Below are 10,878 nucleotides of genomic sequence, written 5' to 3'. Positions count from 1 at the left end.
TGTATATTTGGAGTTTGCGTGTCTCTCTCTCTCTCATCATCACGGTGGCTAGGAGATGTTAACTACCTCGCCTGGTATGTAGGAGGTGGTGGGTTCGATCCCGGACCCTTGGGTGTCTCTCTCTCTCCGTGGTCGCGTTGGATTTTTCTCCAAGTCCTCCAGTTTTCCCCTCCACATTTAGAAAACATGCCTTTAGAGTTTTGGGGCTGCTATAAATTTCCACGTGGTGGTTAAGCCATTTCGTAGAGCTATCAGTTGTGGGCCAGGTCGCTTCTGAAAAGAGCTATGTGGCTCAGTAGCCCTGAGCTCGTAAAAATAACAAATAGTTTAAGTTTTTTAGAAGGGGTCAAGGCTCAGGATATCGTGAGCGGCGGGGCTGGTCGTGAGGCTGGCACCGCCCTCTAGAGGCGAACTGCTTAACCCCTCATGAAAGAGCCGTGGCTGCAAGAGGTCGCAACCCGGGTACCCGATACCCGTACCCTACCCGGCTACCTGTACTCGCCCGGGTACGGGTACCCGTTTGCGACCCTGGTGCGGGGCCGGGTACGGGGTAGACCGTGAGTCACTGGTGAGTCCACCGTTTTTCACTCATTTCCCAACGTCTTGTCTCTAGATTTGAAGCTTTCGTGACTGCAAGGATTAATATTCTTAGGTTTTTTCGGTAAAGTCACGTAGGTAAAACATTAAAATTAATAAAAGTAAAATAAAATAAAAAACAAAAATCACAAGTAGTGACAAAAGACAAATAGTTCACTACTTGTGATTTTTGTTTTCTAGTTTATTTTACTTTTATTAATTTTAATGTTTTACCTACGTGACTTTACCGAAAAAACCTAAGAATAACGTCTTGTCTCTTCTCACAATTCAAGTTCCTAGAATCAACCCACCCGCGCCTGCAACATGGCTTCATCCCAGAGGTCGCAATCAGGTACCCGATACCCGTACCCTACCCGGGTACGGCCGGGTACGGGTACTGGTCAGGAATCAAAACCCGATTACTCGAGGAATCGGATTACTCTCCCGATTATCGGTTCCCTTGGTCGACCGATCGGACGGCACGAAAAGAGTTTGGGGGGGGAAAGAGAGACACAAAGCCTCGCCTCTTTCCCCCCACGTGTGCCGCTGGACGGGAGGTGATGGTTGGGGCTTGGTGACGTCATCGGCAGTGCCACCACGCTGGGCGCCGCTTTTCCACAGTGTCCGAATTTCTTTCTAATGACATCACGGGATCCTTAATGGCCACTGCGATTACCGTCATCGTCATCATCAACTGTGATCGATCCACTGCTGGATGAAGGCCTACTCCCAAACCGCCGCCTCTCGCAATCTTGCGATGCGATAATCCACGTTACGTGACGCCGTCGGCGTGAAAGCAGCGTTCAACGGAGCCACTCGTCACATTTGTTTGCGATGTGTGGTATTTGTTTTATTATTCTTATTATTATCTACAAATCTCGTCGTCACTCTTACACGAGCACTGGGAAAGAGATGCCCGACGCCCGCCGATCGACCACGCGTGGCACGTGAGCGTCTCTCGCACGCACGCACGTACGTACGCACACACGTACGCACACACGTACGCACGCACACGCACGTACACACGCGCGCATGCACCAGGTTCGGGGATTGAATCGGGATTCTCGGGAAGTCTGCTCGACTCTCTGGGAGGCAGCGGTCAAAGTTGGACGGACGAGTTGCAGAGAGATATCCTGGGGGAAGGCATCTCCTCCGACTCCTGATGCTGCTGCTGATGCTGCTGCTGATGATGATGCTGCTGCTGATGATGCTGATGCTGCTGCTGCTGCTGATGATGCTGATGCTGCTGTCGCTGCTGTACGTGCTGCTGCTGCTTCTGGTGCTTGTGTTTCCACTTTTGCTTCTGCTGCTGCTGCTGTTGGTGACTGATGCTGTTGATGCTGCTGCTGCTGCTGTTTATCATGATGCTGGTGCTGCTGCTGTTGTTACCGCTGTTGATGCGGCTTCTGCTACTGTTGACAACAATGCTCCTGATGCTGCTGTTGGCGTTGATGCCGACGATGCTGCTGCTGCTCTTGGTGGTGCTGCTGCTGCTGCTGCTCTGGACGCTAATCCCGCTGGCCTTGCTCCGATGGCGGCACGAACGGCACCACGTGCATGGGGACGCGCACCGTGTCGAGGCCGTTGAACTGCGCGACAAACACGCGAGCCAGTAAAATGCGGGGCGGGGCGTGTGGGCTGCACGGCGGCTGGTTCACAATGTTGAGTACGTTGAGCCGGCACCGCTCAGATGATGGGTTCTACCCCCGAGGGGTCTCGGTGGATTCGAAATTGCCGTGTCTAACAGACAGAGCCGGCACTGCGGCGATCCCGAGTTCCAAATCTTTTAAAATCCTTTATATTAAGTTCGCTTGCTTGCTTGCGTGCTTGCGTGCTTGCTTGCTTACGACCGTGCAAATCTTTCGGTCGTTTTTTAACCCACTTCCCGTGATCCAAGCGAGCTGACATTTTGCACACAGACTCGTTGTGCGTGACAATTAATTTTCGTGAAAAAGAAAAATTTCCAAAATTTTACACTGTTTAGGGAATGTTTTTAAAATATTTAATTACCAATTGCTTAATGCTGGCAGACAATCATCTGACCCATAGGTGGCAGCCATCTCAAGCCAGAGGACGAGAGGACTCTAGCCGCCACGCATATAAAGGATTTAGAGTGAAAAACTTAGTTTTTACGGGTTAATTTTTATGGGGTCCATAACGGCTGTGTCAGGGGGACGCTTGCGCCGGCGATGATAAATATTTGGTTCACACCCAACAATGGGTCAGGGTATCGGTGGGTTCACAATGGCCGAGTTCGAGTGACCGAGCCGGCGTCTGTCATGAGATCCTGGGGCTGGCTGTGTGCCTCTCTCAGGAGTGTTCACAACGGCCGTGTCAGATCCAATGGAGCAAGCATTGGTGAGATTCTGAGTTCAAACTCTGCGATTCCGCCGGGTTAAGGAAACTCGTTTGCAACACAAAGGGGCGAAAGTCAGAAACGCCCAGATTCCACGGCGCCCCACTGGGGCCGAACGGACCGGTCAGCTAATTACGTGGGCAGCGAGCGTGACCTTACCGTGACCTCGCACCAGTACTCTCCGAAGCGCGTGATTGGCTCGTCCGGCAGCTTGAGGGCGTGGGACGCCACGAAGACTCCCAGCTGGAATCATCCGACGGGAGAAACGGGTCAACATCATCGATTCGTAGGTCATATGGAAAAGTGCGGTGTAGACGGTGGGTTTTACTGGTAGGAACCTCCTGGTTACACCAGCCCACAGGGGATTATTGTGTCCGTCGTGCAGGGAGGGGCTGGGTGGGGAGGGGAGGGTGGGGAGGGGCTGGGTGGGGAGGGTGGGGAGGGGCTGGGTGGGGAGGGTGGGGCTGGGTGGGGAGGGTGGGGCTGGGTGGGGAGGGGCTGGGTGGGGAGGGTGGGGCTGGGTGGGGAGGGGCTGGGTGGGGAGGAGCTGGGAGGGGCTGGGTGGGGAGGGTGGGGAGGGGCTGGGTGGGGAGGGTGGGGTGTGTGGCTGGGTGGGGGGAGGGGTGGGGCTGGGTGGGGAGGGGCTGGTCACCCCGTGGTGCCCTTATAAAACTCAACGTTTAACCTACTCACGCCGGCTTGTGCCCGCCCTCACAGTCGGCCATATTTGCGGAATACACCACGCCGCCATTGACCCTGCAGGCCATTGACCGAGCAACCCAACGTTCCTACCAGCTCCCTCCGCAGGAATGTGTTCTATATTCTTAGCAATCATCAGCGCAGCGCGGCACTGCCACCCTAAGCAAGTCACGGTGGGAATGTGGGGTGGCGAACGGCTTCCTGTTGACAGCTCGGAGCCCAGTCGTGGAAATTCCACATTCACGTGGCAGGGATTGTGCATCTTCGGTACTCATTGTATTGGTCCTGAAAGAATGATCGGTCGTTTCGACCTCCGACCGGCATTTGACCTCGCGACCTTCCGGTCGCGAGCCGAACCGCAATAACCGCTGGCCATCCGTCCGGCTAACGGACTGGGGCTTATCGGGGCAGTGCAGGGGAGCGTGAGGCACCCACGTTTCTCTCGAACCGTCGTCGCACGATCTCCTCCGTCAGCTGCCACTCGGCGTCCGCTTTGATCTGCACCTCAAAGCGAGAGCTCTTCAGATGCTCCATGGTCTGAGGGGGGGAAGGAGCGGAGGGAGGGAGGGCGGAGGGAGGGAAGAGGGGGCAGAGGGAGGGAGCGGAGGGAGCAGAGGAAAGGCAGAGGGAGGGAGGGCGGAGGGAGGGCAGAGGGAGTGTAGGGCAGAGGGAGGGAGGACAGAGGGAGGGAGAGCGGAGGGAGGGAGCGGAGAGAGGGAGCAGAAAGAGGGAGTGGAGGGAGGGAGCGGAGGGAGGGAGTAGAGGATGGGGTCTATTAGGCAGCCCCTTGGAGGAATGAGTTGGTGTATCGTGCAGCGATCATCATCATCATCACCGTCATCCACGAAGATGAGACTCCCAACACGCCGCCAGGGGGTGAAGAGGTTGCCAGGAGATGGCAGTGCGCCAAGTGCGTGGCTGAGCTGTCTATATAATCGGATGGGGTCCGGTATTCAGAACCCTCTTTCTGACCCCCGAGGTCTCCACGTGACCCTGACAGACATACGTTTGGCTCCACCTCCCAGCGCCCCCAGCGCCCCCACCCCCCATGGTTCCCCAAGCCGACGTCTCGCGCACCTGCAGAGCAGTCCACGTCTGCGTCGTGTCCTCTTTGGCTGTAGCCGGGTTAAGCTGAGGGGGGGGGGGGAGTGAGGGGGGAAGGAGGGGGGAGTGGGGAGGGGTCCCAAAAGTAAAAGCACAGATCAGTACAGCGACTCACACACTCACCCATACTCACCCTTACACTCACCCACTCACTCACCCTTACACTCACCCACTCACCCACTCACCCACTCACCCTTACACTAACCCACTCACTCATTCTACTCACCCTTACACTCACCCACTCACTCACCCTTACACTCACCCACTCACCCACTCACCCTTACACTAAACCACTCACTCATTCTACTCACCCTTACACTCACCCACTCACACACTCACCCTTACACTAACCCACTCACTCATACTCACCCTTCCACGAACGCACTCGCCCGTACTAACCCATACTCACCCTTACTCACCCTTACACTCAGCCACTCACACACTCGCCCACACCCGCTCCCCAGCTCGCCCACACCCGCTCACCCTCGCCCGCTCGCCCACACCCGCTCGCCCACATCCGCTCACCCGCTCACACCCGCTCGCCTGCTTGCCCACACCCGCTCCGCCGCTCACCCACTCACCCACACCCGCACACCCGCTCGCCCACACCCGCTCACCCACACTCGCTCACCTTCTCCTCCTGGAATAGGCGCAGGTTCTCGGGCGAGGCGTACACCGCTTGGCCCGTGGCGAGCAGCTTGTTCCGTCCAAACGGCTTCGACACGCGCACCACTTCCCCGCGGTGCCCGTAGCCTGCAGCGGCGACCAACCGCGACGGCCACATTCCACGTTCACGTGACGGAGACCAAGTGCATCGTGGGTGCAAGCGACCATTGCTCGCCTCGCATGCGCCGGTGCTGTGCGTTCTGGCGATCGGGACGCTGCTGCTGCTGCTGCCGAGATGATGATATCGACGCTGACGATGATGTTGCTGCTATGGTGATGACGACGATGACGACGATGATGTTGCTGCTATGGTGATGACGACGATGACGACGATGATGTTGCTGCTATGGTGATGACGACGATGACGACGATGATGTTGCTGCTATGGTGATGACGACGATGACGACGATATTGATGAAGATGACAATGTTGCCAATAATGACGGCGGTGCTGTGCGTTCTGGCGATCGGGCTGCTGCTGCTGCCGCCGAGATGATGATATCGACGCTGACGATGATGTTGCTGCTATGATGGTGATGACGACGCTGACGATGATGTTGCTGCTAAGATGGTGATGACGACGACGATGACGAAGATGGCAATGAATACATTGATGAAGATGACAATTTCGATTTAAAGCTTTCGTGACTGCAGGGATTCATCTTCTTGGTTCTTTCGGTAAAGTCACGTAGAAGGGAAATAATAAAATAATAAAACATAATAAAATAAAATAATTCTCACGACGTTTCGGCCACAACGCAAGCAGCCGTCCTCAGGTGAAGACCAGGTCTGTCTGAGGACGGCTGCTTGCGTTGTGGCAGAAACGTCGTGAGAATTATTTAATGTTATTTTTATTATTTTATTATTTCCCTTCTACGTGACTTTACCAAAAGAACCAAGAAGAAGATGACAATGTTGCCAATAATGACGGTGGCGGTGATGACGATGACGATGCCTGGCGCAGTCTCACTGCAGGATTGACCCCCCCCCCTCTCCACCACTTTACCGTGATGACCATCACACCTCATCACCATAAAGATGGCAGTACAGCAATGGACTGCCACATGTATCTGTGCGGAGCTGTGAATGTCACCCTCTCGTATAAACCTGTGGTGGGTGCTCTACAGGCTTGCCGGTTTCCTCGCACCCGTAGCTACCATTCAGTAATTAATGGGATTCACGGCCAAATATTCCAGCGTGGCTGAACACTCCCTAGTCCGAGAGCGCCCCACCAGATATTTCACTTGTGAGTTCGGTGCGCGAAAGAAGTTCAACGCACGTACACATCTCTAGCGGTTCCAATTTCCATCATGCAGCCACATAACAGCCAACTATACGATACCCCCCCCCCCAACTCCACCCCACTTATCAAATGATTCACTCCGACTGGCCGTATGAATTGCATCGGCTGCTCCTGATGGTACGGCGGGTACCGATTTCTGCTCCGGCGGGTACCGATTTCTGCTCCGGCGGGTACCGATTTCTGATCCGGTGGGTACCGATTTCTGCTCCGGTCCACGGACCCACCCCCCCCCCCTTTCCTGAGTGCTAGTCTTGGGACTCGGGGTCTCACCGGGGACCCGGCGCGTCAGGATGAGCTCCAGGAGGTCCTTGGGCCGCGTCTTGGTGTCCTCCACGAAGCGGTAGATGCGGTGGCGCGACGTGAGCCGCGGGGGCTTGCCCAGCTTCGCCAGCGGCACCTGCCACCAGCGCTCCACAATCACCAGCGTCTGCCGGGGGGGGTGGTCGGCAGAGGTCGCAAACGGGTTTTGATTCCTTACCCGTACCCGTACCAGGCCGTACCCGTACCCGGCCGGGTACGGTACGGGTATCGGGTACCTGATTGCGACCTCTGGGATGAAGCCATGTTGCAGGCGCGGGTGGGTTGATTCTAGGAACTTGAATTGTGAGAAGAGACAAGACGTTGGGAAATGAGTGACAAACAGTTATTCACCAGTGACTCACGGCCTACCTGTACCCGTACCCGGCCGGGTATGGGTAGCCGGGTATCGGGTAGGGTACGGGTATCGGGTACCCGGTTGCGACCTCTGGGGGTCGGGCCGAGGCAGAGCGGCGGCGGCGGTGGCCACGGCACGGGGAACCAGTTAAAGCCGCACGACCGCGACACTTCTCCCCGCATCCCCGATTCCGCGCGGTCGGTCGGCGTGCGGTGCGAAAGAAGTTCAACGTGCATGCTTTGCCACGCCAGTTAGGGCACGCACTGGGCGGATGGCACACCGCCACGCACACCAGTTCAAGGGTCATGTGCCATACCACCGCCGCACACGCACACCGGGTTAAGGCGGCACAGGCTGTGATGAACCACCAAACCGGGCAGGTCACAAACGTTTCTCTTTCTGCTTCTTCGCTCGCACGACTCCGCTCCGGAATTGTCTCCTATCATCGCTCTCTGCAAGCTCTTTCATATTTACATTATATATACGAAATCTATTTTAACCTTGCGCAATTCAAGACACTTGTTCACGATTATCTATTGCAACTCTGACGGTGCTGTTTGTTGCTGGCTGCTTGGAATTAGGTGCCTCTTGGCCTCTGCTCGGCAACCGTAATAACAAACTGATGCCACGCTACGCCAAGACACAAGCAAATACCACACCAGGGCAGTAACACTTCAAATACCACACCATTCTACAGCAGTAACACTTCAAATACCACACCACCCCAGAGCAGTAACACTTCAAATACCACACCATCCTACAGCAGTAACACTTCAAATACCACACCATCCTACAGCAGTAACACTTCAAATACCACACCATCCTACAGCAGTAACACTACAAATACCACACTACATTAGGGCAGTAACACTTCAAATACCACACCACACTAGGGCAGTAACACTACAAATACCACACCACACCAGAGCAGTCACACTTCAAATACCACACCACACCAGAGCAGTAATACTACAAATACCACACCACACCAGGGCAGTAACACTTCAAATACCACACCACACCAGAGCTGTAACACTACAAATACCACACCACACCAGGGCAGTAACACTACAAATACCACACCACACCAGGGTAGTAACACTTCAAATACCACTCCACACCAGGGTAGTAACACTTCAAATACCACACCACACCAGAGCAGTAACACTTCAAATACCACACCACACCAGAGCAGTAATACTACAATTACCACACCACAACAGGGCAGTAACACTTCAAATACCACACCACACCAGGGTAGTAACACTTCAAATACCACTCCACACCAGAGCTGTAACACTACAAATACCACACCACACCAGAGCAGTAACACTACAATTACCACACAATCCCAGAGTAGTAACACTTCAAATACCACACCACACCAGGGCAGTAACACTACAAATACCACACCACACCAGAGCAGTAACACTTAAAATACCACACCACACCAGAGCAGTAACACTTCAAATACCACACCACACCAGGGCAGTAACACTACAATTACCACACCACCCCAGAGCAGTAACACTTCAAATGCCATCGGAACCACACCACTCATCATTTACTCCATTCCATACCACACGGATAAAAAAAAGAGTAATAAAGCATAATGCCACGTACCACACCAATAAAATCAGACATCATCAAACCACACGACCTGATCGGTCTGATACCACAGGAAGCCAGTAAGACGCCAGACTGACACCAAACTATGCTCGACACCACACCATTCACCATACGTATACCATCACGCCACACAGTCACCACACCATTCACCACACTGGTAACACCACACAGACACCACACCATCACCACGCCATTTGTATCAACACCATCACTACACCAGCAGTATCAACACCATCACCACATCATCACCACACCAGCAGTATCAACACCATCACCACACCGGCACCATCACCACACCATCACCACACCGGCACCATCACCACACCATCACCACACCGGCACCATCACCACAACATCACCACACCGGTTGTATCAACACCATCACCACACCGGCACCATCACACCATCCCCACACCGGCACCATCACCACACCAGCAGTATCAACACCATCACCACACCGGCACCAGCACCACACCATCACCACACCAGCAGTATCAACACCATCACCACCCCATCACCATCACCACACAGACACCACACCATCACCACACCGGCACCATCACCACATCGGCAACATCACCACACCATCACCACACCGGCAACATCACCACACCATCACCACCCCATCACCATCACCACACAGACACCACACCATCACCACACCGGCACCATCACCACACCGGCAACATCACCACACCATCACCACCCCATCACCATCACCACACAGACACCACACCATCACCACACCGGCACCATCACCACACCGGCAACATCACCACACCATCACCACCCCATCACCATCACCACACAGACACCACACCATCACCACACCGGCACCATCACCACACCGGCAACATCACCACACCATCACCACCCCATCACCACACAGACACCACACCATCACCACACCGGCAACATCACCACACCATCACCACATCGGCAACATCACCACACCATCACCACACCGGCAACATCACCACACCATCACCACCCCATCACTATCACCACACAGACACCACACCATCACCACACCGGCACCATCGCCACACCGGCAACATCACCACACCATCACCACACCGGCAACATCACCACACCATCACCACATCGGCAACATCACCACACCATCACCATCACCACACCGGCAGTATCAACACGACGGCCACGTGCGCCGAACCCGCAGAGGTCACCGGTTCGATCCCCGCCTGTAGCCGTGGCTGCCATTCCCTCTCGCGTCCTCTCTCTCTCCCCACCGCACAACAAGAAACACTTTCGCGAACATCACACGGCTACGAGTGAAACGAACGTAACATCAAAACTCACAGATTTTATATCACAAAAAACAAACTTGTTTATAAATGTAAACGCTCACGCTCGCCTCGACTAGCTGGTAGGCCTCGGCGGCCGGGAGCCGACCCGAGTTTGTTTGTTAACATGAATTAAATCTTTACAATTAAAGTATTTCTCCCTTTTTGCAATCGATTTGATTCGCGATCTCGGCGCTCTCCTCACCCTGTGGCACGGCAGAGCGAACTGGCCGCGCTGCGCCGCGCGCGTGAGCAGCGGGGCGAGGAGCCGGCAGGCGAACAGGGGCGACATGGCCGGGGCTCTGCGGGGATGGGGGCTCCGAGGTCGGGCCCGGGTGGCTAGGCAAGGCCAGGCTTGGTTAGGCCTGGCTTGGCTAGGCCGGGCCTGGCTAGGCTAGACCAGGCCTGGCTTGCCTAGGCTAGGCCTGTCTAGGTTAGGCCAGGCCTGCCTAGGTAGGGAGTTTGGGAGTTAGTGTTATAATGACTAGACCAGACCTGCCTAGGTAGTGAGTTAGTGTTATAATATAATAGGCCAGGCTTGCCTAGGCCAGGCCTGCCTAGGTAGAGAGTTAGTGTTATAATGGCCA

General features: G+C 54.9%; 1 protein-coding gene across 1 annotated transcript; it reads right to left on the bottom strand.

Annotated features, from left to right (window-relative positions):
* Positions 1-1,400: 1,400 nt before the first annotated feature.
* Positions 1,401-10,629, bottom strand: MRPL9 (mitochondrial ribosomal protein L9). The gene is made up of 7 exons (XM_078618698.1): positions 10,497-10,629; positions 6,974-7,130; positions 5,367-5,488; positions 4,709-4,762; positions 4,067-4,168; positions 3,092-3,175; positions 1,401-2,165 (listed from the first exon to the last, which is right to left on the bottom strand). The coding sequence occupies exons 1-7, from the start codon at positions 10,581-10,583 to the stop codon at positions 2,085-2,087; spliced, it is 687 nt and encodes a 228-aa protein (XP_078474824.1). The 5' UTR covers positions 10,584-10,629; the 3' UTR covers positions 1,401-2,084.
* Positions 10,630-10,878: the final 249 nt, after the last annotated feature.

The sequence above is a fragment of the Lampetra planeri genome, chromosome 59 (assembly GCF_965212315.1).
Source record: "Lampetra planeri chromosome 59, kcLamPlan1.2.h2, whole genome shotgun sequence".
Taxonomy (NCBI): domain Eukaryota; kingdom Metazoa; phylum Chordata; class Hyperoartia; order Petromyzontiformes; family Petromyzontidae; genus Lampetra; species Lampetra planeri.
Note: the sequence above shows the minus strand (reverse complement) of the source record. Positions and strands in the feature narration are given on the sequence as shown.